Genomic DNA, 18,132 nt, shown 5'->3' on the forward strand with positions numbered 1-18,132 from the left:
GATTACAAAGTAATGCTCTTTGCTGATATATCGACATGAGGTATTTTAACATCCCCAATTACAATCAAAAGTGACGAAGGTGCGGAATTTAATTGGAAGTGAAATAATTGTTAATTTCATAATAAGATGGCAATGGTCATTGGAAAAAATATAACGCTAGGAGTTTGCATCGTTGTTTGTTTATTCTTGGTGGGGAATATAAATTTTGGTGTAGATGCAGCAGAAAAAGAAATACCCGCTACAAAATTTGGTCAAAATGTTGGAGGGCCCACAATGACATTTTTATACTGGTAATATATTAACCTTAAGAGACCTTTGTGCTTGATAAGATATATTATTATATTGTATGTTTTAGTTACTCGTGTGGTTATCGCAAAGCTTTTGAGGATTATGTTAACATTTTGTCGGAAAGGTATCCACAGATTACGGTAAACGGGGGCAATTATGATCCACCCGGCTTCAACATGTACCTATCGCGAATCGTATTTGCTGCAAAAATCCTCTTTATCGTAGTGATTGTTTCCTCGTTTGATGTTTTCGGTGTATTTGGGCAACGAATTCCGAGTTGGTGGCAGCATTTGCTTGATAATAAATTGTACGCCTGCATGATGGTATTTTTCGTAGGGAATATGCTTGAGGGACAGGTAAGCATACATTAAAAATGTTTAGACGTATTTTTGATTGTTTCATTGTTTCTTTCGACTTTTTTTTGCAGCTTGTGGCTTCTGGAGCGTTTGAAATCTCCCTCAATGATGTGCCGGTATGGTCTAAATTGCAGACAGGACGTATACCTGCGCCTCAAGAACTCTTTCAGATTATAGACAATCAACTACAATTCACAGAAACAATTCAAGAGAATCCAGACTTTGTTAAATAATAATTAGACCATGCCTACGCGCAACACATACGAACTTAGCTCAACTATGAGAGTAACTACGAAACCGAACATGGAGTATTTTAAGTATGTTTCTATATTTAGATTCGATTGTGGGGAGTGCTGAGAGTTTTAGTTAGTTTTGCAGAATTTATAAAATAGACTTGTTGATAAATTAGTATTGACTGGTGGGGGATTGTTAAATACCATAAGCAAATATTAACAATGAAGTCGTACCCAAGATAAGTTCGTTTAATTTAAGTTTAGATGTCTCTATGTTTGCTTTTAAGTTCAACTACGTACTTGTCATTTTGTAGTTATATCCAGATTTTGGCCGTTGTGAAGTGTCAACAAAATTTGCAAATACCTAAATAAATTACCTAAATAAACTATAAAAAACTTATTTGTCAAATATTACTTTAGTATTAGAAGCATAAACAAGTAATTCAAAAAGTGTGGGAAGCCGAGTTCGCTTAACTTCGATTTTATTTCGAAATCATCGGTGATATATAATTTGAACAAGAAAAAACGCTAGTTTCGGCTGCAGATACCAGAGGTTCCATACAAGAACTAGATTTTAATACTTCAGTTTGTATGGCAGCTATATGCTATAGTGGCCTGATCTCAACAATTTGTTTAGAGATTGTATGGTTGCTTCAGATAATAACGCATGCCAAATTTTTATAAGATATCTTTTCCGACAAATGAGCAGCTTCTTGGGGAGAAATGGCCGCATGAACAATTTCAGATCGATGAGGTACTAGGAAAATGTTCGATTCTCAATCACTGCGGCAGTATAGCAAGGCATCATGTTCGACGCAAATATGTTGCAAATATACATAAATATGTAAGCTCAGGGTCAGCTGAGTATCTGCAAAAAACAACAATGTCGCAATATTGGTGCAATTATTTGCTTGCTCGAACATTCTAGTTCGCGTTTAAACAGAGAGATGGCTAAATGAACTAAGGTTCACATAGTGATTACTCAGAAAATGTTTTAGTTTTGCCAGTTTGGGATAAGTTCTTAAGCGATTAAACACGTCGGCTCACAAAATATATTGTTTTTTTTTATTTTTTCATCTTTACAATTATTTACATTAATGGTTTTATATAGTAAAATAGTTAAGTTACATTATTTTGGCTTGTATTTGGTTTTATTTGCAAAAAACTATAATTAAACAATTTTAATATATTTTCTATAAAAAGTATTAACGCATGCTCGGCAGTATTTGGTGTGCGAAATTTAATTTTTTTTCGTTTCTTATGATTTTTTTCATAATTATTTTTTAAAGTGCTGCAATCATTTCAACACTTTTCTAATCTGACACTACTGCCATATACGCATACTTAGAAACATATGCGCCGGATAAGATCGTCAGAAACTTGTTTCAGTATGTCCATGTGCATGAATGATAGTACATATAAAAAATAAAGAGAAGGACGTTGGAAGATTTCACAAAAGTTTCCTATTTTGTCGCAATGGCACTGAAAGGCATTTCTCACATAACCTAAGATTTATTCGTAAACGTTACATACATACATATTTTCATTATTTATATGCTCAAGTTCTGATTCTTGTTATTTTATGCAGTAATTAATTTTATGAAAAACTTTGTTTTAATTAAAAAGTAAGCTTCTAACTATTTTTCTTTGTAAGAGAATGGCAGCACGGTTAGTTATGGATTTACGGCGCGTACGTGTCTTCTCGGGGGCGTCGTATGCGACTTGCGCGATTACGATCTATTGTCGAGCCCACATAATAGCTGGGGCGACCGCCTGGTACCGGACGTCGGTTCACCGGTCGGTAAGGCGATGGCCTGTAACGAATGGGCGATGGTTCTACAATGCGTGACTCTGGACCACGACGGAACTCGGTTGCGGTAGCGCTCACGGTCGAGCTACGTCGAAGATAAGACTCATTCTTGCGACGGCAAACAGTACAACTGTAAAATTATGAAGTCATTCGAATATTCACATATTTTGCACATCATTGCAATAACGGATACTTACCGGCTTACTTTGCTTGTTTGGTCTGCTTTTAAAGTCTGTTGCCTTGGCTGTAACCACTGTTCGTGTTCTTCAATTACCGCCAACCAGAAAGAAGCGAGAGGATCATAATAGTTGCAGCGACCGTGTCCATGACATTCAATAACCGGATTGGTGCGGAAATTTTCTAGACAAGAACCGGGCGATACCAAACTCTGACCAATACCACCAGTGTTATCAGTTGTAGTCTATTTATGGGAATAGAATCGGAATAATATGGGAAAAATCTTATAAATTCTTGATTTGCATTTCCCTACCATCAAATAACTGTAACCGGTCCACATTTCTTCCCAGCCATTCGGGCAGTCTGGTATGCTCATGCTCTGACTGTGTAGTGCAATGATTCGCGTTGTCGTTTCGCAGACTACACAACTATTAAAAATAAATTAATAAATTAAAAATGTTACAGAAAAAATAAATATTGGGTATATTGTACCAACCGTGATATGAATTTCATCAGATCGAAAGATTGTATCGGTGCCATGTTCATTGGCATTGGTTCAGCAGTGGAAAGCCACAAGCTGTCGTCATTGTTTTGCGCATAATTGCATACGTTATTTACATCACAGAACATATAGGGCATTGTTGTAAAACGCATCATACAGGAACCTGACAGCCCCAGATCTTGTCCAATGGCCATACTGCTGCCAATATTTCCAGCAAGAGAGTAACCTTCCCATAACAAATGTGTATTGATCGGGCATTCTGGTATGGATACTGATTGTGAGTGACGAGTAAATACAAAACCGCGACTCTTTGGTAATGGTGGTGGTGGGGCAGGTGCGCCAACTGGTCCTTGAGGGCCAGGTCGTCCGGTAAGGCCAGGAGGACCTTCCAAACCGATCATTCCTTGCTCACCTTTTGGACCATCAAGACCTATAGAACCCATGAATCCTTGATCGCCTTGGTAACCCTTAAGGCCGCGACGACCTATGCTTCCAGCTTCACCAATTTCACCGATGTCACCCATTTGGCCTTTGAAACCATCAAGACCTCGTTCGCCGCGATCACCAGGACGCGCAAAGCTAAAATCATATGTAATTCCTGGTTCACCTTTGATACCCTCAAGACCATTCAAGCCATCAACACCACTCCAACCGGCATCACCTTGTGGTCCCCGAGGTCCTTGCAAACCAAACGGTCCGGGACGTCCTGGATATCCTTGATCACCTTGCTCACCTTTAAGTCCATCGTTACCGCTTGCTCCTAATAGACCGATATCACCCACGTCACCATTTCTGCCACGAATAGCAAAGCCTATTTCACCACGTTCACCTTGATTGCCATCATTACCCCGTTCTCCTTTAAGGCCGGTCCTACCATTCAAACCATTACGGCCTGGGGGGCCGGCGTAACCAGCATCTCCAGTTTGACCTTTCGGTCCAACTATAGAAATGCCTGGCAAACCAATTAATCCATTTTCACCATATTCGCCTTGTTCGCCAGGTGCACCTTTAGGACCCAAACGACCTGGGCGTCCAGGGAAGCCATCATAGCCGGGCTCACCTTTGTCACCTCTTTCGATAAATGAAGCGATTGGACCAGTTACTCCGGGATAACCTTTATCTCCCATTTCTCCTTTGACACCAGCATATCCATCCAGACCAGCAGCTCCACTTATGCCAATATCACCACGTTCTCCTTTTGGGCCTGGATAACCAGGGGCTCCGTCGGGACCATATGCACCAATAGGTCCTGGCGCGCCTTGGAAGCCTTGTTCACCCTTATCACCTCTTTCTGCGAATCCACGTAGCAATACACCAGGTCGTCCCGGGTAGCCTTCATCTCCTCGCTCACCTTGAATTCCTATAGCTCCGGCCTCACCGACATCACCCCTATCGCCAACCAAACCAGGTAAGCCGAAGTAACCTGCATCACCAGATTCACCTTTTGCACCTACGAAACCAGTCATTCCAACTTCTCCAATTACACCTTTTCTTCCAGGTAGCCCATTGCGACCACGATATCCGGCTAATCCAATATCTCCCCTATCACCTTGCTCCCCCACACGTCCCATTAAGCCGAAGTCTCCTTGCCCACCTTTTTGTCCTTTTAAGCCATTCAAACCATAACGTCCGGGAATGCCAGCATCTCCTTTTAATCCTGGTAGACCATCTAATGCACTTGGGGAGTCGCCAACAGGACCTCGTTCACCCGGAACACCGGGAAGCCCATCATTTCCAGGTAGTCCTCTTAAACCTGAATCGCCCATTTCACCTTTAATGCCACTGTATGCTGCATTACCCTTAGAGCCAATACGTCCGGGTATACCTCGATCTCCTACGGCACCTCTTTGGCCTGGAATTCCAGGAGCTCCAGGGCGTCCGATTGGGCCAACATCACCAGATTGACCTAGAAATAAATAAGATGACGTTTTATATTGCTACTTGTTAAAGAATTGTAACTACCTTTCGGCCCCATGTTTCCAAGTGCACCACGTGGTCCTCTATCACCGTTTCTACCGTCGAAACCGATATCACCACGATCTCCTTGTTCACCAGGTATTCCAGCCCAACCTGGGCTGCCGGTTTGTCCAGGTTCTCCAGGCCTTCCTTGGTCACCAAAGCGACCTCGTAGTCCTGGGTATCCAATGCTACCTTTAGCACCTTGTACTCCTATAGATCCCAGTGAACCCGTCACACCCTTTTCACCTTTCCTTCCATGAGGAGCAGTTCTTCCATCTCTACCTGGAGCTCCTTCGCGACCAGGATAACCGACCAAGTAGTCACCACGTGGACCTTTATTACCAGGCAAACCTTGTATGCCCCATTCGCCGAAATCTCCTTTCGCACCTTTCACACCCTTAATACCTGGTGCACCAGCGGGCCCAGGACTGCCAGGCCACCCAATGTCTCCCTGTTCTCCTTTAATGCCTGGATTTCCATCGGGTCCAATTTCTCCAGGTAGTACACTTCGTCCGGGATCACCACGGTAGCCTTTAAGGCCAACTAAGCCATCTAGACCAGGTAAACCATTCAGACCAGGATTTCCAGAAACTCCATGTAATCCGTAATCTCCAGTAGATCCAGGCCATCCTTTTGCACCTACTTCACCTTGAATTGTAAGGCCAGTCAAGCCAATGTCGCCAGTTAATCCATATATTCCTTTTTGGCCTTTTAAGCCCTTAAATCCCTTATCACCAACCAAACCAATTAAACCAACATCGCCAACTTCTCCTTTGTTATCGTATATTTGGCCGGGATTTGGTTCACCTTTATCACCTTTTGGTCCCTCACTGCCTGGTTCGCCACGTTCACCTCTAAAAAATAGAAAGCATGACTTAGAATTGTAATATTAAAGAATGTCAATTATTGAGATAGCTTACATGCGACCATCCCGTCCAGATTCACCGATCAAATAAAATTTGGGCATTGAAGCGTCAAGACCACGTTTACCATCACGACCCGGTCTTCCTGGAAAACCGTCTTTGCCTGGACGTCCCATATCACCGTAATCTCCTCGTAGTCCAGTTTCGCCTTTGGATCCTCGTATACCAGGTCTACCATTGAAACCGATATCACCGGTTACACCTTGTTCACCACGTTCGCCGGCTTCCCCAAGATCTCCTCTCTCTGGTTTCTCGATGTTATTAATTGGATACTGAGAACCGGGACGGCCAGGATTTCCAGGACGACCCATACCACCACTGGCTCCAGGAAGACCAGGAATTCCTATTCGACCTTGTGGTCCGGGACTACCAGGCCAACCTTTCGGACCACGCTCACCTGTTAAGCCTACAGGACCACGTGCACCATGTACACCAGGGTATCCCGTATCACCTGGGATACCTTTCGTGCCTTTGGGGCCAGCTGGACATATACCGCAATCGTCACCACGAATACCTTTAGCACCGAACTCACCTGGCCACCCAGGATTACCATCGACACCCGGTGGGCCACGTATACCAGGTGGACCTTCAAAGCCAGGAGGACCAACAATATTGACACCATCACCTGGTTCACCTTTATCGCCAGGTAATCCAACTTCACCACGATCTCCGCGGAAACCATTTGGAGCGGGTAGACCTAACCTTCCAGCGAAACCTTTAGGGCCCATCAAGTTTAACCCGGGTTGTCCTACTTGACCTGGTCGTCCAGTAAGGCCAGGATTACCAGGAGGCCCCATAGGTCCAGGGGCTCCCATATAACCGTAATCTCCATCATCTCCTATAACACTTACACCACGACGACCGGGTGAACCATCTAAACCTCTATCGCCGGGGGGGCCTGCAGGACCAAATGGACCGCGACGACCCTGCTTTCCGGGTATGCCTGGAAGGCCTGGATTCCCCAGTGGACCGATATCACCTTGAGGGCCTTGTGGTCCAGGAAAAGATTTATCCAAATTGGGATCATAAATACCAGGTGGACCAGTAGGACCTTGTTCACCGGGAAAGCCATCGAAACCGTCATCACCAACTTCTCCTTTCAAACCATCTTCACCATCGAGACCGTTATAGCCAGGGGCACCTTTAGCACCTTTCTCACCAGGAATACCAGGTTCACCTGCTTTACCAGGTTTTCCACGTTCACCCGGTTCGCCAGTTTCACCAATTTGGCCAGGTAAACCATCATTACCCAATTCGCCAGTTTCACCCGTCGCACCAGTAATACCCGTCATTCCAAAAGGGCCCTGGTCACCCTTATAACCTTTTATTGCTACACCAATAATTAGTGGAGATTCTTCACCATCTCCGGGTTCACCTTTTTCTCCGAGCTGACCTTCACCGAAAAGCAGTAAATTCGCGGGTTCTGCCATATCACCCTTATAACCTTTAAAGCCCTGTTCACCTTTTGAACCCTCTATGCCAGGATAGCCAATATCGCCTTTGTAACCTTTCATGCCGATATATCCAGGTTGACCGTCAACACCATCGGGACCTTGGACACCTCGATTACCTTTGGTACCTTTCGAATTGATACCACCTTCACCAGCATCACCTGTAGGTCCTGGTGGTCCAGGTTTACCTATTGGACCACGCTGACCATTTAGGCCCGGTGAACCGGGTAAACCTTGCTGACCAGGTTTACCATCACAACCATCAATTCCAGAGATGCCCTTAGGACCGTCTTCGCCAGCAGGGCCCTACATAAAAATGTAAAATTTTACTCAAAATATATTCAAATCTATTTACGAGTATGTATGATAGTTTTCAAGTTTGATTGCTAAACTGAAGTTGTATCCTAGTTGTATTCTAGAACTGTGTACATCGGTTGTTAGTGCAGGTAGTACTTACCGTTATACCATGTCGACCAGGTAAACCCAATTCACCCATGTCACCCTAAAATATAATGTTGTTGTTAATGAGTATTATAAATATATTTAAATGCACAACTTACTCGGTGGCCCTTTTCGCCTTGTTCGCCATATTCGCCTGGATCGCCATATTCACCACGTCGACCAAACGGTCCAATTGGACCAACATCTCCGGGTGGACCTTCAATACCAGGATAGCCCTTCAAACCGATGGCACCTGGACGTCCCTTCAAACCCTTACAATCGCATACCGTATTATTGCAATTCTTTCCGGATTCCTAAAAATGAGCGAAATTATTTTCAATTTGAATAAATACTATAAATACTAGCAAAAGATATAGCATATATCGTGATAATAGAATGTCAAAAAATAACTGAAAGGAATTACATTCTGAATTACAATCTCTATCTAGAGTAATTCGTTCGTCGAACGGCCCTCCAACATATCAATTCTTAAATCACTTTACTTTTCCCATGTAATTCACATGGAATTTTTTTATCTTTTGCCATAAATTGTTTAACTCCAAATGATATTATAATACATTTTCCGCTCTAAAAAAATATCTTAATAGTTTTTGTCATAAAAGCATTTCTTTGAAAGTTATACGAAATTAAAATTAGGCACCAAATATAGAGTACACCATGTCGTATGAGCAACACAAAATGTAGAAATTGCTTGTATGATTGCTCAGGTGATTTGATATACTTGTATAACTACAACTGCGTATAACTTTTGAAAGAATGTCTTTGTGAAAAAAAATCGTATGGACCCCTTTGTAGAGCGGAACATTTTGTATTAGAATATCACTTTTTCAAAGCCGTTATTCATAAATAATAAATTCATCTTATTGAATACCTTATTATAATAGTTTTTAATATTTTCTATAGTCAACGCAACGTAGTTGGATCTACTAGTATTACTATATAAATTTTTTGCCAATAAAAATTAATAATAAAATTTCAGTACAACGAAGGCCAATTGTTAAACTCAAATGTTATAATGAGCAACGCCACACATACATATGCCCTAATATGTGGTTTGCAGCAAAAGGAATCTAAAAGTTGCACTTTAATTGCACAATTTCCGCTGCAATGAGATAATTTCGCTGATTATAACGGCACTAGCAATTATTGTACGATTTAACTTTACTACATCGGCTATTGTTGTGTCGATCGCTTGCTCGGTCTAAGTATGTACTTGTATGTACTATGTACTATGTATGTATATGGTATATGTATATGTTTGTATAATATAATGGTTTGTCAAACAAGTCTTGCGGTATTTTTATTGAATTTTTTTTTATTGAAATTGAAATGAATTTTTGATGACTTATGCCGGTCTCTTTCGACCAATTCAGCGATTTTATCGCAATTTTCGACGACAGGCCTTCCGGAGCGTGGCGCATCTTCGACCACCTCTACACCAGAACGAAAACGTTGAAACCATCGTTGTTGAGTGGAAATGGAAACTGTATCGGGTCCATAAACTGCACTAATTTTATTGGCGACTTGAGATGCATTTTTGCCTTTATCGTAGTAGTACTGTAAAATATGCCGTATTTTCTCTTTATTTTGCTCCATGTTTGCGACGCTATAACTCACGAACGACTTAAAAGAAACGGCAATCAATCAAACACGCGTTAGCGCGTGAAATGAGCTTTCCAAAAAGGTATAGCATGACCCAATGCGACGAATAAAACTAGAACTACGCGCTTTCAGCGCCAACTAGCGAAAATACCGCAAGACTTTTTTGACAACCTATTACATTAGAGTATATCGCCCTGCAGGCACACAACAAAGCAAGCAACTAGTTATAAATGAACTAGTTTGGTATTTATTAAGTGTTCATCATTAAAAGAGAATATCAAACGTTCCACCTAAAAATATTTATATTCCATTTCATAATTTCTTTACTTAACTAACTGTTAAAATCATTTCATGCTTGGCGCTCTATCGAGGTTCATATTTACTTATAACTTCTATGGTAATTGTGCTCGTACTCAACTGGCTAAGAATTTGTGTATTGCTCTGCTTAGTTACATGGTGATACATAATATACCTGTGTTTCTATGCAAGTATTACGAGTATTTAAGGTATTTTTTGATATTAAACTGCTGGTGTTGGTTGGTGCAAACAATTGATAGCGCCGTTGCTATTCATGAACGTTTTTTGCACAGCAAGCACTTAAGAGAGAGAGATATAGCTATATGAATATATAATGCACTTTTGGGTGTCGTATTGTATTATATGCAACAAAGACATAAGACTTGTATATCCAAAAATATTAAGCGCTGATCACCCTGAATGTGAAGAATGTCTTCAACTCAGCAAAGTTGGCAAACATAATCAAGGCTCTGCATGACATACGCGCTCCTCAATATCTTAAGAGTTATTTTGAAAACAGGCGACTATTATTCGATGCTGATGAAGGCAACAAGAGCTACTCCTTTTCGAGTAGAACCGCAAGGCTCGGTTCTAGGCTTCCTTCTATGTAACCTAATGTATAATGTTAAGCATATATATTTTTCTGCCGTTCCTAGGTGGAACATAACTAAGATTAAGCACGATAAATTGGTGTTAAGGACATACCAACCAAAAGTCGTTAAATTAGTTGCTTACACAGACGAACTTATTGTGGTAACAGTGTCTAAACACTTAGATTACCTCCGGAGCAAGTGCAATGAGTGCATAAACAGTTTGCACCAACAGTTCTTCTCAATGTGTTTAGAACTGGCTCATAAGTACCAGAAAAGTGGAGGAAAGTATATCTCTCACCATAGGGTAGTGTGAGATTCACTCACAGCCACAACTAAAGTGTCTGGGAGTAATAATAGACTCAAGGTTCAAATTTTAAGATCACCTGGAATACACTGCAGGTAAAGCGAATAAAATCATAAACGCCTTAACAAGAATGATGACAAATTAAGGCTGTGTGCGTTCCGGCCGACGATTTTTACTTGCAAAGGTAATGAGGACGATTGTACTATTTGCGGCTGCAATATAGATCCAGACGCTAGGCATTAAAGCATATGTCAGACAAATAAGCACAGTGCATAGGCTGTCGGTACTAAGAGTTATCAGTGCTTTCCGAACAATATCAAGTGATGCTGCTGAAGTAAGAGTCAGTATAGTGCCCATTGATATCCAGTGTGACGAATGCGAGCGGTTATACAAACTCTAAGAGCCGTCAATAGGAGCCAAAGGTGAAGAGGGAGTCAAAAGTTTAACAATATGACAGCAGCGGTGGCAAACCTCACTCACGCTGGACCCACAGACTGATACCGGACGTCCATGCGTGGATAGACAGACGAGATGGGGACCTGGATTACCACCTAACCCAAATACTAAGTGGAGATGGGTGCTTTAGAAGCTACATGCACAGATTTCAGCACGACGTCCGAATTATCCGACGTGTTGAGAGCGCTCTAAAGACTCTGAGCATGTATTCTTTTACTGCCCTCGCTTTTAAAGTGCAAGGGAAAAACTTAAAACTACACTCGTTGGTAGTTTTACGATGGAAAATTTTACACCACTCATGTGTAAGTACACTGTGAACTGGAAAGCTGTCATCGAAGCGGCAGCCACAATCATGAAAAAACTGCTGAAGTCGGTATACCTCAGCAGTGCTTTGCGATTTTTATAATGGAACAATATATAAAACAAGGAATTTGTCTTAATTTTTGCATTTGTGCCCAAATTTCGTGTGCGGAATAGGTGAAAATATTGGAAAAGGCTTACGGTAATTCAGTTTTATCAAAAACATTAGCCTACGAGTGGAACAAGGCTTTCAAAGACGGTTGAGAGGTCGTTGAAGACATGCCTCGTTCTGGACGACCTTCGAACTCTTCAACTGGTGAAAATATTAAAAAAGTGAAGGACATGGTGTTGGAAAATCGTCAGGTAAGTGTTAGAAAGATGGCAAGAGAGCTCGACACATCTCACGAGCCTATTTGAATGATTTTTGTGGATATTTTGTGTATACATCGCGTTCTTGCTCAACTCGTCTCGATAAAGTTGAATTTGTTTTTGCATCGAGCCGTGATTGTGACCGAATTTAAAGCTAAAAAAGCAATGGATACCATCGATCAACCCCAGTATTCATTAGATTTGGCTCCGTGTGATTTTCTCTTGTTCCCCAAACTGAAATTGCCGCTCCGTGGAACCCGTTTTCAGTCGATCAAAGTGTTATATGTACAAAATCCGTGAAGGAGCTGAAGGCCATTGCAGAAGGTGTTATGAAAAGTGGTTCGAGGACTGGAAAGATCTTTGGCATAAGTGTATTACATCGGGTGGGCATTACTTTGATGGCGACAAAATAAATATTGATAAATAATTAAATGTTTTTCGTTTTGTTTACAAATTCTGGGTACTTAATTATTATTTGTTATTTATTTTATTTTCAATATATATTATTATTATTTATAATACCATTTATTAATATTTTTTTTAATACTTAAGATAAAACATGATTTTTCCGCTGAAAGAACTAACACATAAATGTTTTTTGTCTTCTGAGGAAGCGAAAAGCTCACACAAGTAATTGGCAAACAATATTTATTTAATATTCGAATTCGAATTCAAATTACCTATCGATAAATAATAATTTAACAACTGGGCATACATTCGACGGAGGCACTATGAAACCAGCCACTAATTAAAATAAATTTCAGCTAAACGCGTCTACGGTCTATCAATAAAATCTAATAATTTTGCGAATTTCATTAGAATTCATTTAAATTGCTGCAGGCAAAATAATAAAAAATGTCAAAAATTAATTTGCTTGATTATTTGCAGCTGAATTGAAGTGTGGCACTATTGAAGCGTGTAGCGCGCACAGCCTTCCAGCGTGTAATGAAAATAATTTTAAAATAAAAATCACATAAATAAAATGCAGAATATTAGAATTTATATAAAACCAAAAGCAAAGACAAAAATAAATAAAAGCAATATTGAAATTGAAACAAATGAAAAAGAGCTGAACTAAACGCACGCCAACTTTAAATGGCACCAATTGGCACATCTGTGTCGGGTATGTTGCTGGTGCCTTCGCTGGCTCGCTGCATGCAAAATTCAATAAAGAAAGCAAAACAATAAACATAGCGTCATAAATGTGCCAACTCAATGTTCATAAAAGCAACGGAGAGCAAGTGTTTCCAAACATACACACACACACATATATATATATATATATAATTGTATGTGTGACATGTACTTATTGTTTTTGTTATCTTTGCATTTTTTATTAACTGGAAATTGTCTGGAGGCGTAGGCAACCGTTTCATCCTCCTTCCATGCGTGTTAAATGCCATGCAAGTTCTGGTGCGATTTCGCTCAAAAATATTCAAAAACATCAGCACTTCGAGAAGAAAATTTATTTTGTACAACATTAAACACCGGAAACATATGGAAACTACAAATCAGAAATACCTATGTTGGATTTTTGAAGCAAAGACAAAATTCGAGATATCGAAACTGGTGTTGCAGAAAATACGTCAAACCCGGTTGATTAGTTTAGGTTATACTGGCTGGCTGTCACGCCATACATAGACCTTTGTAATGCCAGGTGAAGGTTTAGTTTAATGCGAGCTAAAGCACGTCAACCTTTTTCGCGAAGTGTAGTAATGTTTGATATCTAATTCTGATAAATCATCTAGTCCCTTGAACTGCGATGCTCCTGGGTATCTAAGTCGAGTTCTAGACAAGGCCGCATAAAAGCAAAAGAGTATCTCTCTCATGACTACTTCCCTGCACTTTCTACATGTCATCGTTAATAACGCCCATACGCCTCGCATGTGATGTCAGTAAGTTGAGACCTGTTACAACGTCAACAACCGTCCTGCAGTCTTTTCGAGACCGTGTGGTTGAAAAGCATGCGTGCTTTTCTTCCATTTCCTTGCACATGATTCTGCGTGTCCTTTAGACATTCCATCTCATCCAGATCGGTCTGTCAGCCCTATCGAAATTTCATTGTGTATCGTTTTAAGCGACTTTCGTATTTTCTGCACCGCTTCGGTAGCCAAGTGTTTTGGCAGTCTCATCAGCTATTTCGCTTCTTTTGTGTCTCAAAACTCAGTATATAATGTGAGGTTCATCCATATTTACTTTGTCGCCTTCAAAGTAGTCCGCACCAGATGCAATACCCTTATGCCAACGATTTTTCCAGTCCTCGAGACACTTTTCATAAGCATTTTTTGGGATGATCTTCAGCTCCTTCAGTGAATTTTGTTTTATCTCTTTGATCGACTGATCATCGGGGTGCATTCTGATGATTGTTGACTTGTTTGCATGTCAAACTCATAATTCGCACGATCAAGCATGTCCAAAGGGACCTCTTTACGGTACTTTAAAAACAAAAATTCAGCTTTATCGGAACGAATCGAGCAAGAACGCGTTTCATACCCAAAATATCCACCAAAATCATACAAACGGACTCTGGAGAGATATCGAGGTCTTGCCATCTCTCTAGTACTTGCCTGACGGTTTTCAAACACCATATCCTTCACTTTTTTAAAATTTTCATCAGTTGAAGAGTTCGACGGTCGTCCAGAACGAAGCATGTCTTCAACGATCTCTCGACCGTTTTTGAAGACTTCGTATCACTGTATCACCGTATGCCTTGATGCAATGCGATGTGAGATTAATTGCATTAGTTGAGTTATTGCCCGAATTATTTTCGGAATGGCTGAAGAGGTGAAAGCCAGAGTGTTTTTAGAAAATAGCGTGAGATTCAGAATATACATAAGTACTGAAACAATTGCAACTCAACACTCACTATGTACATTTTGGATTGGGAAATAGTTTTAACAACAGCCACTAGTATATTACTATCGAGCGAAAGTTGTAAAGTTCAATTCCTATATGGCCAAACAGTTAAGAGAACGAGTTTTCCAATGTATAATAACTTTCGCCAACAGGCGCTGCTTCGAACTGAGTTCCCAATTAAGACGTAAAGTTCTCTCTTGACGAACAAAGACCAAACTCTACAACTCATCATCCCCGTTCTGCTATTTGGTACAGATGTATGAACGATGACAACATTTGATGAGTCGGCGTTACGAGTTTTCGAGAGAAAGGTACTGCGGAAGATTTATGGTCATTTGCGCATTGGCAATGACGAATATCGCAGTCGAGGCAGTACGAGATATATGACGACATTGTCATAGTTCAGCGAATTAAAAGACAGCGCTTACACTACAACTCTGACAATATTCAACACAGTACGCGTCTGGGGAAACATTCGAAGAAGAAGACCTCCACTCCGTTGGAAAGACCAGGTGAAAAAGGACTTGATTACATTGGAATCTCCAATTGGCACCAAAGAGCGAAAAGTAAGAACCTCTGTGCCGGTATTGTAAACTCGGCTATAACCGCTTATGCCGTGTCTACGCCAAGAAAGAATAAGAAGAAGGAAAATGTGTATTGAACACACTTGTAGACAACCGTTATATTGCCTAAAATCAAGATAAGTTAAACGCTTTTTTTTTAATTGTCTATAGTAATCAATTCGATTAGGAGACGGATGAATCTAGTAATTCCTCAATAGAAATGGAAATTAATTCAAACTTTATTCAGCAACTCAGTGGATTTGGTAAAAAATCTGACTTTTTTCCTCCCTAGCTGCCAAATGTCTCCTAAGTTGGAGATGTCTCAGACTACTTAATAATAGGGAATGGCAAAAATAATATTTCAGTATCTCATAATTCTCTGCTAATGCTACGCCGAATCCACTTTTACAATTTTCTGAAAGTGATATGCCCTGTATTGCTATTCTTACAAGACCTGAGTTGTTCTTCTAGTGCGCATTGCATCAAACAATCCTTGAAGGAGCCATTACAAATTTTATTTATATTTTTAATTTCTTTTCAAAGCTCCCAATTTCTTTAAGTACATAAGTAAGTTCAAATTTGTTGACTGCGTCCTTTATAATACACCGGCCGGCAACTGTACACCAATCGCTTTATTTCGTAGGGCTCTAAAATAACTACTTCGAATTTTGCACAACCAAATTGATTGATATTTCCAACATTTTTGTTGAAACACCAGCGCAGTTCACAAAATGATTCATCCAGTTCATTTATTAGCCGATGAATCAGATTGATGTCCATATGATTTTCGCACCATCTGTCACAATGATGTGCTACATCGAAACGTTTGCTCCAAAAAATACACCAATACACACCAGCACATATTTAAAACAAATTGAAGAACATCAACAGAATGAAACGAAACGGAAAATATGAAAGCAACAAATAATCAAAGCATGCACCAAAAAGGAGGTTAGCATAAACAAAACGTTTTCCTACAAACACACTTACTAAGAGACTTTTGTAAACACAAGCGAACTACAAATTTATTTTATGAACGCCCGCAAACAAAGAAATTTGTGGTAAACCAATTTTTTTGCGGACGCTGGTCCAATGCAGCCGGGTGGGTGGCTTCTTACATTGTACGTGTGAGCCGTCTACTTTCAGATTGATATACTTTCATACATATGCATGTATGTATGTGTTATTCTTAGCCGTATGTATGCGTAAATCTGAGAAAAAAGAGAAAAAACAAGAATTTGGAAAGCATAAAAGCTGAGGAGAAACAGTGCCGTTCACCTGAAAATGCGCTAAATGTAAACAACGGTAATGCAACAGCCAACAGCATGGAAGGTGCGCTAGCACACATTGCGCAACGGGTATGTATTTCACACTATTCATACTTAAATAGAAATGTACAAACAAGTACATGCATAGCACTTGCTGAGCACTTGCATTCCAGTAAATTTCGATTGCTGTTTTTGGTTTTTGGCTGCATCAATTATTTGTAAGGTATACACACCCAACTACAAGGCAGAAAAACAACAATAACTGCATATGATATATATGTATGTATAACTGTGGTTCATGTATTCTCATTTAAAATTTTCAGATTTGTAACTCACAAATTGAGGGACTAATGCTTGTTGGCAGTATATAGAGAGACACGGAGATGCAGTAGGGTATGGCTAAATAGACTCAGTTCGTCATGCTGATATGTCTATTATATTTACTTATATATATATATATTTTATAGGCCTCCACGGTTCCATCTGGGCATTACAAACTGCGTGACAAACTTAATATATCCTGTTAAGGGTATGGAAACGAAAAATATTTATATGCCTGCGCGTGTGCACGATTGAAGCCGATTTCTAAGCAAATTTTAAAAACAACAAATCGAATTGTATTATACGAACTCCTATCGGTTCACATATACAAGTATTTACACACACATCCATATATATGTACATTTGTATCTTGAATACACAAGCATAGTGAGTTGCATATTTGGGCATACAACTGTGCATGCATCGTTCTCGCTATTTTAGCAAAGATTGCAAAGGTGTGCCTGTATTGGTGTACATACATAAAGTCACACAAATAATATACACACTTATATACATTTGTTTTACTCCAATGCATTTGCACTGCATAAGTCGTCTACCGCTTCTCCATATATTAATGTGTTTCCACACAGCCACAAATGTAAATTTCCCACTACACCCCCCTCAGCAGACGCGGTTGCGTTTATTGTTCAATAAAATAAATTTAGTGCACTTTAGCTAAGCACTTTACATACTAGCATATTTAGTATGAGCGCTGAGTACAACACCTACAACCTATATTTAGCGAGTTTGCATCATCACTGGAAGTATACCGTTATGCACGGCCGCGAAGTGCATGTTGCATGCATTGAATCCTATTTGTTTAATGTTTATATACTGGATTACAACAAATTTTGCTTTTAATTAGAGAACCGCAATTATAAATAGCTTAACGCATCGATTTTACACGCATTTTTGCTTCATGCAATATTTTACTCTTCGCCATTAAAATGTTACTCATACGACATGACACCATTCGGATACGCACATATTGATTTATCTACTGTGGAATTTAGTTTAAACATTTTTTGGTTATATATAAAAA

At 40.0% G+C, this 18,132-nt stretch overlaps 2 protein-coding genes across 2 annotated transcripts in view; one reads left to right on the forward strand and one right to left on the reverse strand.

Annotated features, from left to right (window-relative positions):
• The first annotated feature begins 48 nt into the window (after nt 1-48).
• Nucleotides 49-1,277, forward strand: LOC126753309 (thioredoxin reductase-like selenoprotein T homolog CG3887). The gene is made up of 3 exons (XM_050464662.1): nt 49-290; nt 356-644; nt 716-1,277. Exons 1-3 carry the CDS (start codon nt 127-129, stop codon nt 875-877), a joined length of 615 nt encoding a protein of 204 aa, XP_050320619.1. The 5' UTR covers nt 49-126; the 3' UTR covers nt 878-1,277.
• Nucleotides 1,278-1,920: 643 nt separating this feature from the next.
• Nucleotides 1,921-18,132, reverse strand: part of LOC126753259 (collagen alpha-5(IV) chain) — a 44,866-nt gene continuing 28,654 nt past the window's right edge. The window contains exons 2-9 of the mRNA XM_050464530.1: nt 8,260-8,454; nt 8,157-8,201; nt 6,246-8,005; nt 5,329-6,179; nt 3,361-5,272; nt 3,178-3,292; nt 2,885-3,108; nt 1,921-2,817 (exon numbers count right to left, since the gene is read on the reverse strand). Coding sequence (XP_050320487.1) covers nt 2,559-2,817; nt 2,885-3,108; nt 3,178-3,292; nt 3,361-5,272; nt 5,329-6,179; nt 6,246-8,005; nt 8,157-8,201; nt 8,260-8,454 — 5,361 coding nt within the window. The 3' untranslated portion in view covers nt 1,921-2,558. The remainder of the gene's footprint in view (nt 2,818-2,884; nt 3,109-3,177; nt 3,293-3,360; nt 5,273-5,328; nt 6,180-6,245; nt 8,006-8,156; nt 8,202-8,259; nt 8,455-18,132) is intronic.

Source organism: Bactrocera neohumeralis, chromosome 3 (genome assembly GCF_024586455.1).
Source record: "Bactrocera neohumeralis isolate Rockhampton chromosome 3, APGP_CSIRO_Bneo_wtdbg2-racon-allhic-juicebox.fasta_v2, whole genome shotgun sequence".
Lineage (NCBI taxonomy): Eukaryota > Metazoa > Arthropoda > Insecta > Diptera > Tephritidae > Bactrocera > Bactrocera neohumeralis.